General features: G+C 38.0%; 1 protein-coding gene across 1 annotated transcript in view; it reads right to left on the bottom strand.

Moving 5' to 3' along the window:
* The window catches only part of LRRC1 (leucine rich repeat containing 1), a 122,538-nt gene extending 113,268 nt beyond the window's left edge, over positions 1 to 9,270 (bottom strand). The window contains exon 1 of the mRNA XM_011379093.2: positions 8,846 to 9,270. Within this exon, the coding sequence (XP_011377395.1) occupies positions 8,846 to 9,004 (159 nt within the window). The 5' untranslated portion in view covers positions 9,005 to 9,270. The remainder of the gene's footprint in view (positions 1 to 8,845) is intronic.
* Between the last annotated feature and the right edge of the window lie 15,811 nt (positions 9,271 to 25,081).

Genomic DNA, 25,081 nt, shown 5'->3' with positions numbered 1-25,081 from the left:
CTGCACAGCATCGTGTTGCCTCACACCCCCTTAATAGCCCATCTGAACCTCTTTACAGTGAAAACCAGAGTCCTGCTTTCTTGACACTCCAACGAGCCTACCCCAAGGGTCTGCAGCAACTCTTGGTTTGCAGACCCATGTGGCACTGAGCTGCATTAGAAATTCCATGATGCTAAACTCCTCTCCCCAACTAGAGTTTAGAATACTTGAAGGAAAGAACTAGATGCCAGACTTCAAAAGACCTGGAACAAATATCTGATTAACTGATAAAAGCCTACCTGAGGGCTTGTCCAGACCTATGGGAAAGAGTCACAGTCAAGAATAAAGGGATCAGAGATGGACCAGTCTCTAGGCCTAATATTTCAGCCTCCAAAAAGATTACAGGAGTTGGAGTCAGAAGTTGGAGATGTAACAGCCCACGTTTTTGGTTTGCTTTGATATGTCACTTTACCTCTCCAGATTTTCATTTTCTTAACTGTAAAGTGCGTGGATCTGTACAACCTCTAGGCTTCTACCCAAATCAGGTTTTTAAAAATCCAATAATCTAACAACATCTGTTAAAATCTGTAAAGTGTATACCCTTTCATCCAACAATTATTGAAGTTTATCTTAAAGAATCATTTACACAAGTGTGCAAAATAATGTGTACCAGAATATGTAATCCAACATAGTTCATCACTGACAACATGAGAAACAATTTAAATGTCTAGCAATAGGAAAACAGTTTAATAAAGCAATTATGGTATATTCAATACAATGGAATACTGTAGTACCAGCATCAATGCTAAAATACATCTATACATACTGATATTAAAGATGTCCAGTACACAGTGTGAAGTAAAAAAAAGCAAGGGGCAAAGCAATCTATATAGTAAGGGTCCTCTTTTCATTTAAACAATAATATAAGATGGTGTGGGAAAGAAAATACCTATAAGGATATGTTCTAAACTTGTTAATGGCTGGTATCACTTCAAAAAGATCAAGGAAAATATCACTTTTTAAAAATTATTTGAATTATTTTAAGCATCCAACACAGAATACTCCTGTAATGAGGTAAAAACAAGGCCACATCACCATTCAAAGCCAGGCCAGTGGCACTAACAGGAGAAGGCTCGGGGGTCTCAGCATCTTCTCAATCAAGAATCTTCCAAATCAAGTCAAGCAGTCAGAATCCCGCTCACATCCTCAGAGGCTCAGAAAGGCTGTTTCTGGCCTTCACAGCTGTTCATCTGATTGGAGCTCCTTATTTTCACAAGTCAGCTGGCAGCCCCTCCCGATGATCTCTTCCCAAGAAGTGGATGTCGACTGTGGAAAGGAAGGTGACTAGCACAGTCAGGGCAGACAGAGCCCACTCCATCTGGCTGTACTATCCAGGAATCAGTCTGGAACATGCCACAATTAGGTATAACAATTCCTTCTACCCACCACACGACAAATCCATTCCTTGTGGTTCTTGGAAGCAGAAATACCAAACTTGTTCCAACTGAGTCAACTTCTCTGGAATCTAGAAGTTATAGCCTTGATAAGGAAATTCTTCAAAACAGTGGTGAGCAAAAAAGATTTTTTAAAAAATATTCCATCTTACTTCTAGGAGTTCGAAGTATTTTACACGGCACACATACATTAGATCTTCTAAAATACCACATGCAATAGTAAATTACCATTCCTATCCACTAAATAACACCCAAGAGAAAGTAAATGGACATCCAGAAGCTGCTTCTATGCATTTACTTAGATCTGGCCCATGATCTCATCACCCCTCATAACTATCATATAAAGTAGAGGACAAACATTTCTAGCCTTGGGGTAGAGTTCTAAAATAAGCAAACTTTCTCTAGACTTCTGTGAGCAGAGAGAGAAGCGTGCAGCACGCACTGACTGGATCCTCACCCAAAGGAGCCTGATGCCTGTTCCACGGTACTGCAAGACCATGCTTGGGATTTTTGTCATCATTGCTAAGAAATGTTTACATTGCTATTTCTGACCCTCTTGCATAAATATCAGCTATGCTTTACCCCCCAAATTTCGAGTTTGTGGTAAAGGGTTCTTTTTAAGGAAATCCCAAGTACCTACTTATCAGAGTGCAGAAGCTACGAACTCTGGCAGAGATAATGCACTAGAAGGTTGAAAGGAGGGGTGGTGATGTCCCTTCTCACTGGAAGGACCTGGAAAGAGAGGAAGGCAGGCTCATTTTGTTATTTTACCACCATGACTCAATTTTGTCAACCCTAGAAAAGTTTTACTAAGTGAATAGTTTTACTTTTTCTCAAAGACTTGATCTATTTATTTAAAAAGACATGCAAGCAGCAAGTTGACTTCCACGTTACTTGTGAATAACAAAAATGCTCTAAGTATCAGTCTTCTAAAGCATCAGCAGAGGACGATGAAACTGAAGTCCCTGATACAGTATATATAGAGTACATAATCATGTTCCCTTTAAAAACAAAACCCACAGGTTCTGTTTTTGCCAGTGTTACTGTGGTGCATTTTTATAAACTTAACGGCCACATTTATCTGAAACTCCAAATAAACAAACTTTTCCCATCCATAGCACGTCTGGCTGTACATCTTTCCCCTGAGCCAATGCCTACAAATAAAACTTGCCATGTCTTAGAGAGCAATTCACAAATTGAATGCAGACACACCCCAAAACTAAGAAAAACATGTCCACAAAAAGGAAGTAAATGCTTCATACTTAGTGTCCCACAAGAACTGATGAAATGCCTCAGATGGCACAACATGGAAGGTGGCACAGTAAAAAGAGCACTGGACCAGAAAACTCCTAGTGTGAACATCTTGGATGAAGCCAACCCCCATTCATTCCACAGGTGCTGTATCCTTTCCTCTGGCCTAGACCACCACAGCGGGTTCCTGACAGGTCTCCCTGACTTCACTCTCTACTCTGCCCCAGAATTATCTTTCTAAAACAGAGATCTAACTGCAATGAATCTCTAGGTACACACCATCCATGGGCCAACTCTGCCTACAAGACAGGACTTGACTCCTTAGTAAAACTCCCAGCCACTTTCATATCTCCTCATTCTAGCTACCTGGAAAGAACTAGTCTTAGAAACAGCGACATGCTTTTTTCCCTCCTTTCAGTATAGTGTGAATGTCACCACCCCTAAAGCCTTCCCTCGGCTCCCCCAGAGAATGTGAAATGCCTCAAAGCTGTCACTGGGTTCTGTAGAGGCTCCCTCCTTAGCCTGTCACACTGCCGGGCCTCCTCCCACCAAGGTAGGCACCCAGGCGGTGAATGCATACAGGAAGCTGGAATACAATGCTCACTGCAGAACTGACCTTGACTAAGTTTCTTAAACAAGCCTCTTGAATAATTTTCTGAAACGTCTGTTTCTCCATTTGCAAAACTAATTACAATGGCTAAAGTGAACTGTTATTCAGTTTAAGGGAAATAATTTATGCAGAGTACTTAATACAATGTTTGGAGTTCAGTAAAATCTCAGTAAGTCATGGCTATTAAAATTATTATTAATATGCAGCAAATACTTATTAAATATTTCTTAATCAAAGAGATTAAGTTTACAACTTCTCCAGGTCTGTTTCCTCATTCGTAGAGTATAGGGAGGATAAAAGGGAATGGGGCAGGAGAAGGGGGTAGTTGTTCCCACACATAAAAGAACCAGATGAACAATTAAGTTCTAAACTGTAAAAGAACAACAGTATATCTGAGAAATGAGAACCGGATGCCTTAACTTGAGAAATGCATGGATCACCATTATAAAAAGAAAGTACTCTCTCCGACTCCCTCCTAAGCTTTGCCTTATTTTTATTTTAACGTTATTTAAGTATGTCCAAACATAATACTAGGTATGCCCTCTCTATGCTTAACTCTTATAAAAATATAAGATGAAGCAATTTCAAAATATGGTAAAAACCAATAAAAGAGAACTCATCATTAATTTAACACGACAGATGACAATGCCATTTTACAGACACTGCATGGCTGCTCACAATGTATTAAATACAACACTACCCTGGAGCAGGTTCCTTGCAATTCTGCATACCTATACCACCGTGGGCTCTGTGACCCCTTCAGCTATTCATCACTCCTCTCTAACAAAGTGTCATGAAACCTTTGTTCATGTGACTGCCAGCCATCATCTGACCCAAACGCATGATTTCTGCAGAAAGTCCACATCTGTTCTTCCCCCTTAGCTACAGTCTAAAGAGTGCTCAATGAAACATGGGCACTATTCATTTGTACAGTCATCTAGATATTACATAATTTATGATTTTTTAAATTATTATTTAAAAGAACATTAAAAATTTAATTCTGGTTTTAAAAAATAACTTACAGTTTGAAAAATGTCTTCAAACTCCAGTCTAGAAACAATGTTTTATAATAAGTGTCCTGCCACAGTACCTAGAAAGATCTTGGACATCATAGACCTAACTCTAAGTGCTTTGCATGCATTATCTCTTTAATCACCAGAATAATCCTGTAAAGTAGATACTACTATAACACGTGAGAAAACTAAGACTTGAAGAAAGTTTCCAATTGATGGAGCAGCATCTGAACTGATTCCAGCACCCCTGCTTTCTGCTCCTTGAAGACTAGCTCTTGGCAGAAAACCAGCAATGGACAGCAGGAATCCAGGTGGGAATGAGGAACTGAGAGAGGAAAGATGACATTTTAAAAGAAAAAAATGACAAGACTTAGAGACAAGATGAATGGAGAGAAGTCCGCGAACCTGTGAGACAGTAAGAATGGCTATTCCATCCTTCACAAATAGAACTGATGGAAGAGAAGGCAGTTCAGGAGACAAGACCTAGATTGAAAAAATAAAAGGAGGACTTATTCCAAATGGGGATGGATAGCCTCTAACAGAGATCATAACTGGAGAGGCTGAAATCACATTCATAGAAATTATGTTTACATGTATTAAAATATTCAAAAATATAAGGTGGTCAAAAATGTCCAGCACAGAAGAGCTAGAGAACAAAGACTGGCAAGGCAGGATCACTGAATCCTGACTTTGTGTCACTACTAACTTCAATAGATTGGAGTATAGTATCAATTAGACTATAGGGAGGGAATTACGATGGCTAAGAAACAGGAACAGTCCACCCATGACAACAGGTAAGGACTTATTCATGAAAAAAACACGTGAGTACCCACTATGTACCAAATTCTGTCCTAGGTTCAGCCACAAACAAAACATTCCTCCCCAAACTGAGCTTATATGTTCTAGTTAGGAAGACAGACAAAGAAAAAGTAAGCAAGTATATAGTCTGGAGTTAGGTAGTGTTAAGTGCTCTAAGGGCTAGGAAAAAAAAAAAAGCAGGATATGAGAAAGGATGATGAGAAGGGGCAGGTATTTGAAATAAGGTCATCTGGCATTCATGGAAAGAATTCTAACTGAACTCTAAGAAGATGTGACAAGATGAAATCAATTTTTAAGTTATAAAGGCTTGAATGCATTCACTCAAAACATTTAATGCCTATCAGACTAGGCACTGTATTGGTGCTAGAGAAATGACAGTAAAATACATACATTTGAAAGTATTCGAGAATTAGTACACACCGAGGGGAAACTGATGATGCCAGACACACAGAGAAAATATAGAGGTGAAGGCAAGGATCTTGCAGAGGAAGACAAAACAACTTCACATCTTTACCTCTGTAGCCACTTCCAACTTGAATATTTTCTGACTATGTTAGAAAAGTATAGATGTGGAGCAGTGATATGCTAAAGGGAAGAGAAAGAAGCAGAGGAGGAAGATTTTTATCAGACTCAGCAACATTCATTCAACAGATAAACAGCTGTTGATTGAGCAGTACCTACTGGATGCCAGGCTGTTTTCACAAGAGTGAGCAAAAACAGGTGGGTACTTCGAGGAGGTTCAAGGCAGACTGTCTCTACTAATACATATCACAAAGGGGCTGAGTTGGGGGAGGTGGAGAGAGTAGGTGGATGGGAAAGGGATGATGAGACTATCATCCAACTGGAGCCACACTAAAGATGAGTGTTCTAAACCTTCCCTACAGAATAGCAGCATTGAGAAGCTATCACAAGGTGGAACCACTGCTGAGGATGGCTGGGGCAGGTTCAACAAAAGGTTAGAAGATTAGTTAAGTAACCATCAAGTTTGATAACTGTAGTGTCCACTCCACCACACAGTCACCACACCTGTGTTAAAGTCATCTGTCTCCCCACAAAAGTGTGACCAGCTCACAGGAATCACATATTCTTTAACCTCTATATTCCCGATGACTAGTAGACAACGGAGGGTCAATAAATGTTTGACTGAGGCCCAGTTTTAACAAGAGTAATACAGAAGGGGTTTGATGGGTATGAGGCCAGATTCCCCCTAGGTTGGACAAAGCTGTCATGTAGTTGGTGGATACATGTGAAGGGGGTGACCAAGGACTATGTATCTAACTAGCTGGATAGCCCGAAAAAAGTCACTTCAATTCTGAATCTCATTTGTCAAATAAGGAAGTTGGAGGAAATCAGGGATTGTAGACTTTTCAGTGGACAAGGAGATGCTTTTTCATTATGCTGAAGCCTGGAGAGTGTATCTTTGCTGTTGAGGTAGGGAGTGCAGGATTCTCCTTTGTGCTTCCAAACAAATTACAGAGGGAACATACTAGTGGTGGAATGGCCACCACCAGAAGGACCTTGGAAGTTTGTTAGCAAGAAGCCCACTGGTAATGTGAAGGGGTTGGAGGAGGGGGCAGGGACAGCAGAGAACAGTGCTAATGAGTTACACAGATTTGAGAGGTTAAACAAGGGATGACTCAAGGAAAGACTTTAACTGTGAATGAAATATAAGTGCTTTCAGAGGTGGTGGTTCGCATCTGGCTGGTACTCACCCAGGAACACAGATGCACAATAAGTCAAGGAGAAATAGATTTTACACCACCTCAAAATTATGAAACTAATCTAAGAGCTGTAAGAGAAATAATTACCCATAAATATATACCTTTAGCCTTTGAAAAGCGTGTTATTCCCTGTATTTACAGAGTGCTATCAGACTGTATTTTGAGCTTCTGAGAAGTTTCCATTTAGGCTCAGTAGAAATACCTGACATTTCCAAAACCCATAATTCCCAGACCAAGTTGAATTCCCCAACATTACAGGAAAATCCACAACCTTTGCAGAGGGAGTGAAAAGCCAATCCAGTAAAAGGAAATTTTCCAGTTCTACCAAAGAAAACAAACAAACAAAAACACCGCAAAGAGCACGGAAACATTTCTAGTTGAACAGTTTTCACTCAATCTTTAATAACTTCATTTTGAAGCCCTTAAAAAGTATTAAATTACATATTCCATATTTCTGGCGATAGCATCATCTAAAACTCATTACAACTTGAGGCAGTGAGATTATGACTTTTAAATCAAATTTAAGGAAGCTAAAGGCCAAGCAAAATCATGTGTTTGAAAATGCCTGCAAAATAATAAATGCCTGGGGGAACTAGAAGATGGTTTTTCTGCTTCTAAACTAAATAAAGCCTGAGGGGCTTTGCAAAGATCCTAGTGAGGATAATCCCCAGGATTACACAGAGCAAACCATCAAATCAATTCCACACGAACCAAGGAAAATTAATCCAAGAATAATAACAACACTTGAAATATTGAGAAAAACACACAGTTCTGCTTTTCAAAACACTGTCAGCGCTGGAGAACGTATGAGGACATTCTAAAAAGCCAGAACGTTAGACTAGTGTTTCTGTGACAAAGTCTTGGTTTTATGTTAACTAAAGAACAAGCAATTTATCTGCGTTCCAAGGCTCAGGCCTTCAGCCTTTCTACCCAACTCCCAGAAGCCTCCCTACTTCCTGCACACCTTTGGATTATTGAACATTGACTTCCTGCACACCCCGGGATTTGGGATACCTTCCTCTTTAAGATTAGTAAAGCTAAATTCTTGAAGCAAGCTGGAAGGTTAAAAGTTTGCAGTCCTCGATCCTCCATTAAAGCACAATCAGCAAGAGTCGCTTGACAAGTTCAGCCGCAGCATACTGATCAATTTACGTAAACAACTCTGAAAAGGTAACGCATCAGTGCTAGGGCAGAAGTCAGCAGGCTGAAATCGGCCGCTGCAGGAGAGATGGCTGCAAAGCTTGGCCCGCCGGGCAGAATCTCTGCTGACGTTCACCGCGGCTGATTCCACGCAACAAGTCCACTCTCGCAGGGCCGCAGCCGCGAGCACCTGGGCACATGCCCACAGCTCCCCAGGAGGGGTTCTCTTCCTGCAACCCCCCGCCCAACCTTGCGGCCGCTCCCGTGGCCAAGGTAGGCCAGCGCTCTTCCGAGCACCACTCACCAGCGATAAGGCCCAGAGCACATTCCTCGCAAGATGCCAAGATAATGCGGCTCACTTGCGCACTACCTCTCCGGGACCTGCCCTGGTCAAAGGGGAGACAGTGCCCAGATGGTGGTCGGGGAATGTAGGGTGAGGGAACTAGCCCCAGGAGCGGGATGCCGTGGTCGGTCCTTCTAGCAGGATACAGCTCAAGCTACCTGGCTCCTTACCTGCCCGGATACAAGTGCCAGGTGTTACTACCTAGACATGTATCTAAACTACTCATCAGCCCAGAATGTTTCCCCAAATCGCAAAGGCTCTAGTGACTACCTGGAAAACATCAAGATGCTTTGCATAAAATGAAAAGAAACTTTTACCGAGGAAGGGGAGGAGGAGAAAGAAGCAAGTGAATGCAGGTAGAGGTGGTTCCTGCGGGACCTGCCGGCCCAGTCTGAAGATGGAAAACGGGACAAATGAGACGCAAGGGGACTAGAGAAAAGGGGAGAGAGGGCGAGGGCTGGCCAGAGTCGGCCGCGCTCCCCCAGGGCGGCGCTCAGGTGAGGCCGGACACTCACCTCCGGCAGCTCGCGGAGCTGGTTGGCGTCCAGCAGTAGCTCCTCAAGACTGCGGGCGTAGCGGAAGATCTCCTCCGGGACGTAGACCAGCGAGCAGTGGCGCTTGTCGATGGTCTCCACATGACGGTTGCACCGCCACAGGGGGATGCAGTGGAACATCGCCACCCCCGCCGCCGGGTCCCGAGCCGCGGAGACCCGGGCTCCGAGCCCGCTCCGCCCGGCGGCTCCGCTCCTCCCGCAGTCCACTCCGCGTTCGTTGCTTCCCGTGCTCACTGGCTCCTCGCGCAGAGCTTCGCGGTCCCAAACACTCCCAGGAACCTCGGGCGGGAGCCGCAGCCTCGTCCCAGAGCCCCCGCCCGCCAGTCGGTGCGCCCCGTCCCACCCTCCAGTCTAGCCGCCGCAGCTGCTGCTACTACCGCGCAGAGCTTCCTACTCGCTGCCGCCGCGCGACTGAGCATGCGCGTCAGTGGGCGTGCGCCGAGGGCGTTTCCCGGCAGGGGGCTGCTCCGCTCCGGGTTTTCCCAGCGACCTGGATCGGGAGAGGGTCTAGGAACCTGCGGGCCCGGTGCTCAACTGTCCCCCAACTCGGACTGGAACTTAACGAGCGCCAGTCCCTCTGAAGAAGTCAGACTCTGAAGGAGACTAGTGCAAAGATGAGCGGGGAGTAGGGGGAGGAGAAGACAGTCTGAGGGGAGCAGAACAACTTTGATTTTAAGTTTTACTCAACTCGCTCTCTTCTCTTTGCTCCCCTTCCCCAACACAACTTTCTCTTCCGGGGTCAGGCAGGACTGCCCCAAAGCGTACCTTGCGTGCAGGGAGCACCCCGACCTACGGAATGCGCCGTGCTTTGCGGGGATGGGGGGTAGGGGGGTGGTCTCCACCGCCTTTGCTGCTGCTTTGTTGATCGCTTGTGTGCTCGCTGTTCACAGAAGTTCCAGAAGTGTGAGCCCTGCACAGCGGCCCGGCCCTTGCCGTGCCTTCTGGCCCGCGAGCACCGCCTGCAGGCTCTGTAACCTGGGAACACGTCTTCAGTTACCATTGTTTATAAACGTAGTAAGAGGTAGTCTCCTTCCCATGCCACCAAAAGCATAGGGGGTATAGTCTGCGAGATTCTCATAGATATGGATGCACCCCATCAGGAGCCCAAATGTAAAAATGAGCTGGCAAAGGTGAGTTTCTGAGCCTGTTCCTCCTGGCCAGATATTTGGCCCCCGACGACCAGTCTGGGCTGGTGTGGAGGGATAAGTAGGGGAGGTGGGGCAGGTCGCCTGGACTGCCTAGTGAGCATCTTCCTTCCAGCTCCTGTTGTCTGCATCCCAGTGAGGATGGATCTGAGTACCACTGCCTTGTCCTTTTCATTTCTGCTCCAGCATTATCACATTAACTCTTTAAATCCAGGCAATCCCTAGACTATGTTCATTGCCTTACCCACTTCACTCTCTCTCTTGACCTGGTTTGATCCCTACATTCTAAGGAAAGGCTATCCAGACTTTGAACCTTAGCCACCCTTCTTCATTCTTGCATTCCAGGAACCCATATCATGCTACCGTAAGTGGAAAACTGTGGTTCCTGACTGAGATACTGAATCTTATGGTAAACAAGTCACTGTCTTTACAAGTTTTCCAACTGCTTTAAAAATAATAATAAAAATAAAGAAGTCCTAGCTCCCTCATCTTAATCTTCTATTGACTTACAGGGATTATCACACAAGATTTTTTAATAAACACCGAATGTGTTTTAAAGACGTAGCTGGTCTTTCTAAAAAATTCAAACCTCAGTAAGTAGTCCCTGTGGGCCTGTCCATGGTGCTTACACTTCCTTGTGTTACAATTATTTTTAAATCACCTTAATCTCAAGGAAACTGTCACCTCTTGGACAACAGGAACTGTCTCACTTGCTTTGTAGATCCCTGCAACAATGCCATATGCACACTCAATGGTCAGCAAACTTATGTTTACTCTGTGGGAAGTCGGTGGCAGAATTCTTGACTTTCTTTGTTTCCAAGGATCTGCCAAGAATCTGAAACATTAGTCTGGTAAGAGAGAAAAAATGAAAATAACCTTAACTGGAAAATATGGAACCAATTCTTTACCCTCTTGAAGAATTTTATGAATTTTAGGGTTTCCTTGTTGATGTAATTTCTAGTTTCTTTCCTACATACAAATGAGTGACACTCGATATAAGCAAAATTTAAAAGATCATCTAAATCAAGTTCTTTTTGAGTAGTGCAATATATTATTTTCAGTGTAAACAATTTTTTACAGCCTTTAGGGTTAGAGAGGTCTGGCTTTAAACTTTGGGTCTGCCACCTAATGGCTTTGTAGAATTGGACAGATTGCTTAACTTTTACCTTAACTTCTACCCCTAGGTATTTACAAACCTCAATTTCATCATCTCAAATGAGAACAATGGTCCATGGGTTATCAGGATTAAATGGGATGGTGTAAGTAAAGTGCTTAGGAGAGTTTCAGGCACACGTCGGTTCAGTCAATGAATATTCACTGTGCACTGTGTCAGCCAGCCTTCTCGATGGCCCCCAACAATTCCTGTCTCCTGATTAGTCTATAATCAACTTCTATCTTTATCTCCCTCCAATCACTCACTTTGGAGAAACCAGCTGCTGTTGAGAAGCCCAATGGAGATGACCACATGGCAAGGAATTGAGGACTGCCAACAATAGCCAGCAAGGAACTGAGACCTCTTGCCAATAGTCATGTGAGTGAATAATCTTGGAAGTCAATCTTTTAGCCCTAGACAACCCTTCAAATGACTGTAACACCAGCCAATAGCTTAACAGCAATCTCATAATAGACCTTGACACAGAACCACTGAACTAAGTAAGCTGCTCCTGGATTCCTAACCCTCAGAAATTGTGTGAAACAATGAATGTTTGTTATTTTAAGCTGCTAAGATTTGGGGCTATTTATAATAAGCAACAGATAACTAATAAATGTGCACACTGTATACCATGCATTGTGCTAGATACAGGAAACCAAATAGGTCTTGACCTCGCAAAATTTACACTCTGAAGTTAGGAGAATGATAAATGTTTAATTAATGTTGTTCTACCATTAATTCTTTGAGCATGATTGTTGTCATTAATAGCGAAAGTCCAAAGTGATAGCTCTTAAGAAAGGGGCCAAATGGAGGTTCAGAGATTTGAGCATGTGAATTTTAAAGTGAGGCACCACTAAAGATAAAAAGATTGACAGTCTGAAGTATCACTGAAGATATGGAGAAACTGAAACTTATGCATTGCTAGTGGGAGTGTAAAATGGTAAAACTACTTTTGGAATACAGTTTGGAAATTTTTATAAGCATATACCTACCCTAATGATCAAGCCATTCTACCCCTAGGTATTTAAACACACACACACACACACACACACACACACACACAGAAAAAATATGTCTGTAAAAAGGCTTGTTTATAAATGTTGATAACAATTTTGTTACTAATAGCTAAAAACTGGAAACAATCAAATAGTTATCAAAAGATGAATGAATAAACAAAATGTATTATATCTAAACAATGGAATAACAACAATAAAAAGGAACAAACTACTAATACATATAACAATGAGGATGAGTCTCAGACACATGCTGAGCAAAAGAGGCCAGACACAAAAGAATACATACTATGTGATTCCATTTTTCTGTCTGTCTGTTACTGTCCGTAACAGACAGACAGAAAATTGGAATCACATAGTATGTATTCTTTTCTGTCTGTCCGTAACAGACAGACAGAAAAATGTCCGTAACTGTCCGTAACTATCTGTCTATATAGTTTAGAAAATGCAAACTAATACAACATAAATCAGTGGGTACCTACAGCCATGGGTTGGGAGGAAATGGGGAAAAGATTAATGGGAAAAAGCATGAGGGAACTTTTTGGAGTATTAGAAATACTCTATATCTTTATTGTGGTGGTTATATGGGTATATATATTTATTAAAGTTATCAAACTGTACACTCAAAATAAGAACCTTTTATTATATAAAATCTATGCATCAATAAAATTAATTTTAAAAGTTAACAAATGGTAGATAGGTAAATGTATCCAATAGGCAGTCATAAATTACTTCTAAGGCTAGGCCATGATGTGTTATGTATTTGTTGAATGCCTACTAAATGCCAGGCACTGGGTTCACCTGCTGGAGAGACAAAAAGGAAATATACAAAGCTTTCGGTCTTACTGGAAGACAGGCAGTTATCAAGGAAATTGTAACAGTCATAGTACTATTTTTTCTTAATCTAGAGAGGCTGATCTCTTTTGTCCCATAGTCACTCGAGTCAATCAGGCAATGCTGGATACTAGAAAGAAATTTGCATAAGAATCCCAAACCCCTCTGGGAGAGGAAGTACTCAGACCCCAGTCTCAGCTTCTCCAAACTTCAATTCAGTGATATTTTCTAGAGATTATGTATCCAACTCTAAGGGAAGGACACCCAAACCATTCAAGAAACTTGAGAGCCTACACAAAATCTTATGGGTAAATTAGTTTAGAATTCAACAACCTTTATAATTAGAACCAAAGTCACAACCTTAAAATACCTCTGATTTCTTGTTACTATTAAATTAAAATTCTATCCTTCATCCCTTGTTTTTTATTTGGAATTTTTAGCCCATATACATTTTATATAATTATTGATATGGTCAAATTAAGTCTATAATTTTATCATTTGTTTTCTGTTTGTACCTCTGATTTTTGTTCCTCTGTTCTTCCTTTCTCACATTCTTTTGAGTAAATCAACATATTTTATAATCCCGTTTTGTCTATTGGCTAGCTGTAGTTGTTGTTCTAGGGATTACAATATGCATACTTAAAATTCCAGTTTATTTAGGGTAAATATATTCATTAATGTAAAACATAAGACCCTTATAATTATCTAGGATCATTTGCCACCTCTCTGGTCCTTTATTTTATAGTTTTCATATGTATTACATTTCCATATGTTATAATCTCCACAACAACATTTTATATTTTTTCTCTAAACATTCATATGTATTTTAAAGAAATAAGGAAAAAATAGTCATTTATATTTACTCACATGTTTATTATTTCCAGTATTCTTCATTCTTACCTGATTTCATTTCTCTTTACCTTTCAGTGAAGATCTGTTGGCACCAATTCTCTTAGTTTAATCTGAAGTGTCTTTATTTCATCTTAATTCTTTAAGGACATTTTCAGTGGATATAGAAATCTAGGTTAATAATATTTTCTTTTAGCACTCTAAAAATGATCCATTTTTTTTCTGATTTTCATTGTTTCTTATGAGAAATCAGCAATATTTCACATTGGTGCTAACTTGTATGTAATGTGTCATTTTTTTCTGTCTTTCAAGATTTTCTCTTTATCTTTGGTTTTTAGCAATTTGATTAATATATGTCTGTATCTAGATTGGAATTTACTGAATCTTGACTCTAAAAACTTATAACTTTCACTAAATTTAGGATATTTTCAGCCATTGATTCCTCAAATTTTTTTTGCCCCGTTTTCCCTTTTTCCCTTTTGATACACAATTTTACAGATGTTACACTTTTTGGTATTGCCCACCTATACTTGAGATTCTACTTCTCCCCGTACCCCCACTGTTTTCTTCTCTCTTTTCTTCAGATTGAATGATATATATTGATCTAGATTCAAGTTTACTGGTTTTTTCTTCTATCATCTCAAGCTACTATTAAGCCCATATGAAATACAACTTTAGATAATGTATTTTTTAGCTATAAAATTTCCATTTGGTTCTCTTTTTTTATGTAGTTTCTATTTCTCTGTTAAGATTTCCTATTTATTTATTTATTAAGCATATGTTCCTTTACATACCCAGTAATAGTTATAGTAGCTCTTTTAAACTCCTGTATGCTAATTCCAGCACCTGAGTCATCTCAGAGTTAGTCCCCTTGATTGCCTATTCTTTTAAGTATGGGTCACATTTTCCTGTCTCTTCACATGTCTAATAATTTTGAATTGTATCTTGGATGATATTATGAATGATAAAGTTTCTGGTTTCTATTATATAGCTCCAAAGAGTATCAATTTTTTGTTTCGTTTTAGCACACAGTCAGCTTGGATGAAAACCAGCTCTTAACTATTATGCCTTAGTCCATTCAGGCTGCTAATAACAAAAATACCATATACTGAGTGATTTACAAGCAACTGAAATTTATTTCTCACAGTTCTGGAGGCTGGAAGTATAAGATGAAGTCACTAATCGATTTGGTGTCAGGTGAGAACTTGCCTCCTGATTCATAGATGATGGTCTTTTCAGTGTGTCCTCATATATTAAAAGGGGACAAGAGAGCTCTTTGGGGTCTCTTTTATGAGGGCGCCAATCCCATACATGAAGGTCGTACCCTCATGACTTAATCACTTTCCAAAGGCTCTACCTCCAGATACCATTACATTGGAGATTACATTTAAATATATAAGCTGGGAGGTGTGGCACAAATATGGAGTCCATAGCATCTTATTTTCTCTGTAATAGGTGGCAGCTGAAATTTTGTTTTCGGTTATTCTTTACTGAGCTGCTTGGAAGATGAACTACTATTCATAATTAAGTGGTCAGCCAGAGATATGGATGAAGTTTATATGCAGAATTTGGAACTTCTACTCTCACTCAATCCCTTCTAAAGTTTCCCCCTCTTACTTTCCAGCTACCACGGTCACCCCAATCACCGGTGGTTCCTCAAGCCAGTCAGACTGCTCTAAACATTAGCTGGTTAATTTCTACATTAAATTTTATCCGTTCTATATAGTGGCTATGCTTGTCAAAGCCACAAAAACTGAAATTTACCCACCATTATTCCCTCCTCCCAAGCATAGACTCCCTTCAGTTTCTCCTTGCTTTTGGTCACTCTCTGATACCTTCATATAATTGTTGTTTTGTCATCATTGTTATCTGTGGGAAGGTTGATATGATAGTAACTACTCAACCATTAGTGAAAGAAAAAACACTATTCCCTGCCTTTTATTAATTATAATCACTTATTTATTCAGCTTCACAAATTGTAATAGTATGTGAGTAATCCAAAATTTCATATTACAAAGATTTCAATCTACTCCTTCATTCACAGAAGTTACAAATGAGCAATCTGAGTTTTATCTGCTTTTCCATTTTTCTCAGTCTCCTAATAAATGTGTGAATGATGATTCAAATATTGAACAACATTTTGCCTTTGTGGAAATGAGCTAAACAGATCACTTATGTGGGGGTGGTATAAAGAATTCATAATCTAGCATTGAATTTTTGCATCTGCTACTACTAGGGATGAGATCTTGGATGAAGCATATTAATTCCAATATTCATTTTCTTTATTTCTACAAAAGAATTGAAACATATCACTCTCAAAAAGCTGTAGAAAAAATTGTGGGTTAATGTAGTGGAAAGATCTTTCTGTACTGCAGAAAACTACACATTAGGCATTAGACATTGTCAATATTCCTTTCTGTTACCAGCCAGAAGAAGCCTACCATTTGAGTGCTTTGTTTGTATAAACTATATAAATAATTAGATTGGTAGAAATGAGACTGTAAAGTATTTGAACTTTATAATAAGAGATTGTACTAGAGGGGCCCAGCCAAAACTGCACCTGCCACTGAACCCATCTTTTTCCAGGCCTCTACCTTTGCTTTACACTCTCTTTCTCCAATGAAACAGAAACATGTGGAGTCAAGCCCAGAGGTGGCTCACAAGCAGTTTTTTCTCGGGTTATAGCAATGCTTTACATTGTATAATGGTTTATAGTTTAAAAGAGCCATGAACATACATCTTAATTGATCAAAATGTGTTTTTAGTCATTTAAAGAAACAGATGCTTCATTTATTTAAGATCATATAGACCAGCTTTTTCTTATAACTTTCTTATTTTATAGTTATGCTTCCTATAATATGAATTAAATCAATACGAACACTTAGTCTTCACTGAAGTCCAAGACCTACTTCCTGAAAATAAGAGAAAAGGATATCAATAAGCAGAACTGTGCTCCATCTAATGAGCAGCACCATCCAGACATTTCAAGTACTACTACTACTAATAAAAGTATGTTGATCAGTTAACTAAAATAAGCCTAGAAGATATCATGATTCTCCAGTAAAGTTTGCAAACTAGATTGGAAAAATAACACCTTTAAAACCTTCGGTACAAACTAGATTGGAAAAATAACACCTTTAAAACCTTGTCAGAATAAAATGTGAAGTTATTGAAAAAAAGTTTTTATTTAAAAAAATTCATCTTTATTGAGGTGTAATGGACATATAAAATTAAAAGGTGTTTAAAACATACATCATGGTGATTACACCCAGTTTGTTGAGAGAGGTTTTGTAATAAATAAATGTCGAATTTTGTCAAATGCTTTTTTCTGCACCTATTGAGATTTATCGTATGATTTTTTCTTCATTTTGTTAATGTGATATATCACATTGATTGATATGCAGATATTCAACCGTCCTTGCATCACTGGAGTATATCCTACTCAATTATGGTGTATAATCCTTTTAAAGTATTATTGAATTTGGTTTGATAATATTTTGTTGAGGGTTTTTACATCTGTGTTCACCAAAGATATGTAATTTTTTTTTTTTTCTTGTGGTGTCCCTTCTGGTTTTGGTATCAGGGTAATGCCAGCTTCATAAAATGAGTCTGGAAGTGTTCCATCTTCTTCTATTTGTTTGTTTGTTTGTTTGTTTGTTTGTTTGAGAGAGTTTGTAAAGGACTGGTATTCTTTTTAAATGTTTGGTGGAATTCACCAGTGAAGCCACCTAGTCCTGGACTTTTGTTTATTGAGAGGTTTTGAATACTGGTTCAATTTTCTTACTAGTAATTGGTCTCTTCAGACATTCCATTTCTTCATGATTCAGTCTTGGTAGGTTGTATGTTCCTAGGAATTTATCCATTTCTTTTAGGTTATCCAATCTTTTGACCTGTAATTGTTTATAGCAATCTCTTATGATCCTTTTTATTTCTGTGGTATCAGTTGTAGTGTCTCCTTTTTCATTTATAATTTTGAGTCCTCTCTCTTTTTTTGGTAAGTCTAGCTAAAGGAATGTCTATCTTTTTTTTTTTTTTTTTTTTTTCAGAAAGCCAGCTCTTACTTTCATTCATCTTTTCTGCTGTGTTTTTAGTTTCCATTTCTTTTATTTCTGCTCTGATCTTTGTTATTTCCTGTCTTCTAACTTTGGACCTCATTTTTCTTCTTTTTCTAGCTCCTTTAGGTGTAAAGGTAGGTTTTTTATTTGAGATCGTTTTAATTACTTGTCAGTATTTATTACTATGAATTTCCGTCATAGAATTGCTTTTGCTGTATCCCATATTTTTTGGTATGCTGTATGTCTATTTTCATTTGTCTCAAGTAATTTTTAAATTTTCTTTCGATTTCTTCTTTGACCCATTATATGTTTAGTAGCATGTTTAATATGCACATATTTGTGAATTTTCCAGTTATCTTTTTCTAATTGTTTCTAATTTCACATCATTATGGTTGGAAAAGATACTGCTTTGATTTCCGTCTTCTTAAATTTATTAAGATTTGTTTTATAGCCTAACAGATGATGAAAACTGGAGAATATTGTTTGCTTGACAAGAATGTGTATTCCGATGCTGTTGGATAGAATGTTCTCTAAATGTCTGTTAGTCTGCCTGATCTAACATATAGTTTAAATCCAGTGTTTCCTTACTGATTGTCTGGATGATTTATCCATTGTTAAATATATTGAAGTACCCTATTATTGTGTTGCTATTTCTCCCATTAGGTATGTTAGTATTTGCTTTATATATTTAGGTGCTCTCATGTTGCATGCATAAATATTTATAAACATTATGTCATCTTGTTGGATTGATCTTTTTATCATTGTATAATGACCTTGTTTTTCTCTCATTACGGTCTTTGGCTTAAAGTCTATTTTGGTCTATTTTGTCTGATATAAGTATTGCTACCCCTGTGTTTTTGGTTTCCATTTGCATTGAATGTCTTTGTTCATTTTTTCATTTTCAGTCTGTATGCGTCCTTAAAGCTGATGTGAGTCTCTTGTAGGCAGCATATTTTGGGTCTTACTTTCTAATCCACACAGCCACTTTATGTCTTTGATTAGGTAATTTAGTTCATTTACATTTAAAGTAATTATTTATAGGTATGGACTTACTGTTGCCACTTTGTTAATTGTTATCTAGCTGTTTTGTAATTTCTTTGCTCCTTTTCTCTTCTTTTGCTCTTTTCCATTATGATTTGATGGTTTTCTATGGTGTTATAGATTCCTTTCTCTTTACTTTTGGTGTAACTACTATAGGTTTTTGCTTTTCGATTACCATGAGGCTTACATAAAATGTAACAGTCTATTTTTAGCTGATAACAGCTCAAATGTGAACATATTCTAAAGCATATTTTTACTCTCTACCCCCCACATTTTTTGTCTTCGATGTCACAATGTACATCTTTTTATCTTCTGTATTCTTTAATGAATTATTATAGTTACAGTTATTTTAATACGTTTTTCTTTTAGCCTTCACCCCGGATGTATAAGTGGTTAACTACTTCCTTACAACATTAGATTATTCTGAATTTAACTATATATTTACCTTTACCAATAAGATTTATACTTTTATATGTTTTCCTGTTATTAATTAGTGCTTTTTCTTTCAGCTTAATTAGTCATTTTAACATTTCTTGTAAGGCTGGTCTAATGGTGATGTACTCCTTCAGCTTATGCTTATCTAGAAAATTCTTTATCTCTTCTTCACGTCTAAAGGACAGCTTTACCAGGCAGAGTATTCTTGATTGGCAGCTTTTTTTCCCCCAGCATTTAGAACATATTGTACCACTATTTTCTGGCCTACAAAGTTTCTGCTGAAAATTTTGATGCCAGTCTTATGAGGATTCCCTTGTAAATAACAAGTTATTTTTCTCTTGCTGTTTTTAATAGTTTTTTCCTTGTCTTTAACATTTGACAATTTAATTACAGTTGACTCTTGAACAACATGGCTTTGAACTGTGTGGGTCCACTAATATGTTGATTTTTTTCAATAAAAACTATAGATATATTTTCTCTCCTTATGATTTTAGTAACATTTTCTTTTCTCTCATTTACTTTATTATAATAATACAGTATATAATATAAATATATGCATCATTTAACTGTTTATGTTATCAATAAGGCTTCTGGGCAACAGTAGGCTATCAGTAAAGTTTTCAGGGAGTCAAAGTTATACACAGATTTTTGACTATGTAAAGGGTCAGCATCTCAATCCCTGCATTGTTGAAAGGTCAACTGTGCAATGTGTCTTGGTGTGAGTCTTTTTGGATTCATCTTCTTTAGAACTCTGTGGGCTTCCTGCATCTGGATATCCATTTCATTCCCCAGGTTAGGGAAGTTTTCAGTTTTTATTTTTTTAAGTAAGTTTTCTCCCCATTCTCTCTTCTTATTCTAGGACCTCTATAATGTGAAAATTAGTATGCTTGATGTTTTCCCATAAGTCCTTTAAGCTATCTTTATTCTAGTTTCTTTTTGCTCAATTCCACTGCTCTGTCATTAAGTTCTCTGATCCTATCTTCCACTTCATCTAATCTTCTGTCAAACTCCTCAATTGAATTTTCAGTTTAATTATTGTATTCTTCAACTCAGTAATTTCTTTTTGTTCCTCCCTAATATTTTCTCTCTTTATTGAAATTCTCACTTTGTTATGCATTGTTTTCCTGACATTGGTAAGCATTTCTGACTATTATTTTGAACTCTATCAGGTAAATCACTTATCTCCGTTTCATTAAGGTCTATTTCTGGAGTTTTATCTTGCCATTTGTTTGGACATATTCCTCTATTTCTCCATTTTTCTTGACCCTCTGTACTGATCTCTGTGCATTAGATTAAACAGCCACCTCTTTCAGTCTTGATGAAGTGGTCTCGTGTAAGAGATTAACCTTATTGTCCACCCTGGCCTGAGCTCTTGGTCATATCTCTAACCTTTGTGATTGTTCAAGTAAACTTCTTTGTTCTTAGTGGCTCCAGTGATTAAGGATGTGCCAAGATCCATTTTAATATGGGTATTTTCTCACTCACTCAATGTGTAGGAGTCACTCAGCTAGTTTCTGGATTCCTTTCAGAAGAAATCGGTCAGTATGTAGCCATAGATTTAGTGTATCTAGGAGAGGAGATGAGTTAAGGAACCTCCTATGTTGCCAACTTAGACCAGAACTTCAATAAAGCTCTTATGAAGAAAAGAAAGAAAACTGAACTTCCAGGCTGACAATTACAGTAAATTTTTTTGACTGTTTAAGAGTACCAGGTAGCTTATTTTCATTTTCCAATTATATTACTAATAAAACAATAAGTATGTGAGGTATGTACATATATATATTCAAAAATACAATACTTAGATTTTATTCAATTGTATTTCTTTATTTCAGAAACACCCAGAGGTCTCCTCAATTCTAATGTATTCTTACTTTTTCCATTATTGGGTCAACTAACAAATTTTCTTTAGTTCCCATTTTTTCCCACAAAATAAAAGAGAGAAATGTTTTAGAAAAACATCAATTTGTTGTAAAAAAATTTATTTTCTTAACGTGAAAATAGGAATCTTCACTCCGAAGGGGCTATAGTTCTTCTTTCTCAAAATATTCTGCTTGGTATACCTTTTAGCAAAAGTAAATGGCACAAAGACCATTATAAATAAATGATCTTATCAGGTTTTTATTTTTGTAAACATTTCTCTTCATGATTCACAGCCAGTGCGTCTCAATTTTTCCATTTTCATTTGTCCTCTTTCCAATGTGACTGTCATCATCAAATCTATTTGCCTCTGAATATTTACCTGCTCATAGCCCCTTTATTCCTTTCCTTATCTACTCATCTGGCTCTTCATTTCTCTCTACTGAGAAAGAATACTTCAAAAGCAGAAATTGTTAAGTTTAATAGAGTTATTGGCATTCATAGACAACACAATGATTAAATACTATCTCTAATAAAATAGACTCTCAGTAATTCCTAGAAATGGAAGAACACAAAATGTCAAACCATCATTGTTAGATCTATCTTCTTAATCTCCAATTTGGTAGTATTTACATAAAATACATGTTTTAAGATTTATACAATAAAAATTTAATATTTATAGTACTTATTTAATGTTTATGATATATTTACTAATTACATCATATATACTTTAGTATTTATATAATCCTTTTTTTAAAACCTGAAAGAATACAAATATCAAATTTTATTTATATCAATCTCTTTTGAGAGGCTGAAGGACAGTCAGCAGGAGAAAGGAGAAAGAGGAGACAGGCAGGACACTACTCTGGGGAGGTGGCTGGAGTACACTGTGACTTAGTTGAGAATAATAAACAAGTTTCCCTTCAAATAAGAGCTGGGAGTAATATTTATATTTCACCTTGACTACCTACCTGACCTTTGGCACTCCCTGAAGAAGGAAGTTGGAGTATACGTATGAGTGTGTGTGTGTGTGTGTGTGCGCGTGTGTGTCTGTCTGTGTCTGTCTGTCTGTCTGTCTGTGCATCTACACACCAAAGAGGAGGAAGTAGAGAATGTACCAAGTAGAGAGTCAAAGGGAAAATGGTTTTTAAGAAATAAACCAACTCAGAGGAAAAGTATAATTACTCGTAGAGTTGAAATTAAAAGATACAAATGGTGTGATAACTTGTAAGACTATGCAAAAGAAGTCATTACTGTTATTGTCTTTATATTGTGGATTATGTTGAAGCTTTATTACTCATAAAGCCAGTTACTCTGCTAAGCAATGTTTATGTTCTCAATATGTGTAAGTTCCTTATATAAAGACGAGACTAACTTCTATACAAGTAATGAAATATGATTGGACTTAATCACAATCTCAGGCTAGCTTTATAAGACTGTTGAAATTGTGTAGTAGGCAGACTAATATGGCCCCGATGATCTCAACATTTTAGTATTCATGTTCTTTTATTATTTCCTCCTCTTGAATGTTAACTGGACTTAGTGACTTGCTTCCAATGAATAAAATTACAGCAAAAGTCATGTGATGTCCTTGCGAGGTTTGATTGTAAAAGACTGTGGCTTCCATGTTGGGTGCTCTCTCTGACTCTCTCTTGGATTGCTTTCTCTCGGGAAAATCAGTTGCCATGGCCTGTGACAGCCCTGTGGAAAGACTCACATGAGTATGCGTGGAAGCAGATCTCCTAAGGTATGTCAACCGCTACAAGAGTGAACTTGGAAGCAGATCCTTTTTTTTTTTTTTTAATTTTATTTATTTATTTATTTATAACATTTTTTTTTTCCCCTCCTCCTCCCCCCTGTCCTCTGGTAACCACTAGCCTATAGTCCATGTCCATGAGTCTCTGTTTTTTTGTCCTGTTCATGTGTTGTTTTTAGGTTTATATCCCACATACAAGTGATATCATGTGATTTTCAACCTTTTCTGTCTGGCTTATTTCACTTAGTATGAGTATTTCAAGGTCCATCCATGTTGTTGCAAATGGCAGTATTTCATCTCTTCTTATGGCTGAGTAATATTCCATTGTATATATGTACCACAGCTTCTTTAGCCAATCATCTGTCGTAGGACACTCCAGTTGCTTCCATGTCCTGGCCACTCTGAATAATGCTGCTGTGAACATCGGTGTGCAAATATTTTTTCATATATGGGTTTTCAAGTCTTTGGGGGTAAATACCCAGTAGTGGCATTGCTGGATCATATGGTAGATCAATTCTTAGTTTTTTGAGGAACCTCCGTATTGTTTTCCATAGTGGTTACACCAATCTACAGTCCTATCAGCAGTGTATGAGGGTTTCTATTTCTCCACATCGTCTCCAACATTTATTATTACTTGTCCTGTTGATTATAGCCATGCTAACAGGTATGAGATGGTATCTCATTGTGGTTTTGATTTGCATTTTCCTAATACCTAGTGATGTTGAACATCTTTTCATATATTTGTTGGCCATTTGTATGTCCTCTAAGGAGAAGTGTTTGTTCAGATCTCCTACCCATTTTTTGATTGGATCATTTATTTTTTTGTTGTTATTGAGTCGTATGAGTTCTTTGTATATTTTGGGTATTAGGCCCTTATGAGAGGCATTACTTGCAAATATATTTTCCCATTCAGATGGTTGTCTCTTTACCTTGTTGTTGGTTTCTTTTGCTAAGCAGAAGCTTTTTAGTTTGATGTAGTCCCATTCATTTATTTTAGCTTTTACTTCACTTGCCTTTGAGGTCAAATTCATAAAATCCTCTTTAACTTCAAGATCCTTGAGTTTCATTCCTATGTTTTCTGCTATGCATTTTATTGTTTCAGGTCTTATATTCAGGTCCTTAATCCATTTCGAGTTAATTTTGGTGTATGGTGATAGACAACAGTCTACTTTCATTCTTTTGCAGGTAGCTTTCCAGTATTCCCAGCACCATTTACTGAAGAGGTTTTCCTTTCTCCACTGTATGTTTTTGGCTTTTTTGTCGAAAATTATTTACCCATATAAATATGGGTTTACTTCTGGACTCTCAATTCTGTTCCACTGGTCTGTGTCTCTGTTTTTCTGCCAATACCATGCTGTTTGATTGCTACACTTTATAGTATAATTTGAAGTTGGATAGAGTGATGCCTCCAGCCTCATTCTTTTTACTCAGTATGGCTTTGGTAATTTGGGGTCCTTTGTGCTTCCATACAAATCTGATGATTTTTGGTCCTATTTCTTTAAAAAATGCCAATGAAATTTTGATGGAGATTGCATTAAATCTGTATAATGCTTTAGGTAATATAGTCATTTTAACTATGTTGATTCTTCCAATCCAAGAATATGGAATATCTTACCATTTCTTTGTATCTTCTTTGATTTCTTTTAATAGGGTCTTCTAGTTTTCATTATATAGGTCCTTCACATGTTTCGTTAAATTTATTCCTAGGTATTTTATTCTTTTTGTTGCAATTGCAAAAGGAATTATTTTTCCCACTTCTTTTTCTGATGCTTCATTGTTAGAGTATAGGAACACCATGGATTTTTGAACATTGATTTTGTATCCAGAAACTACTGTATTTACTTATCATCCCTAGTAATGTTCTTGTAGAGTCTCTAGGGTTTTCTGTATAGAGAATCATGTCACCTGCAAATAGTGACAGTTTGACTTCTTCGTTTCCTATTTGGATGCCTTTTATATCTTTCTCTTGCTTGATTGCACTCGCTAGGACCTCCAATGTTATATTGAATGACAGTGGACAGCCTTGCCTTGTTCCTGATCTTAGAGGGAACGTTTTTAG

Source organism: Pteropus vampyrus, unplaced genomic scaffold (assembly GCF_000151845.1).
Source record: "Pteropus vampyrus isolate Shadow unplaced genomic scaffold, Pvam_2.0 Scaffold353, whole genome shotgun sequence".
Taxonomy (NCBI): domain Eukaryota; kingdom Metazoa; phylum Chordata; class Mammalia; order Chiroptera; family Pteropodidae; genus Pteropus; species Pteropus vampyrus.
This window is presented reverse-complemented; position numbering and strand designations above follow the sequence as displayed.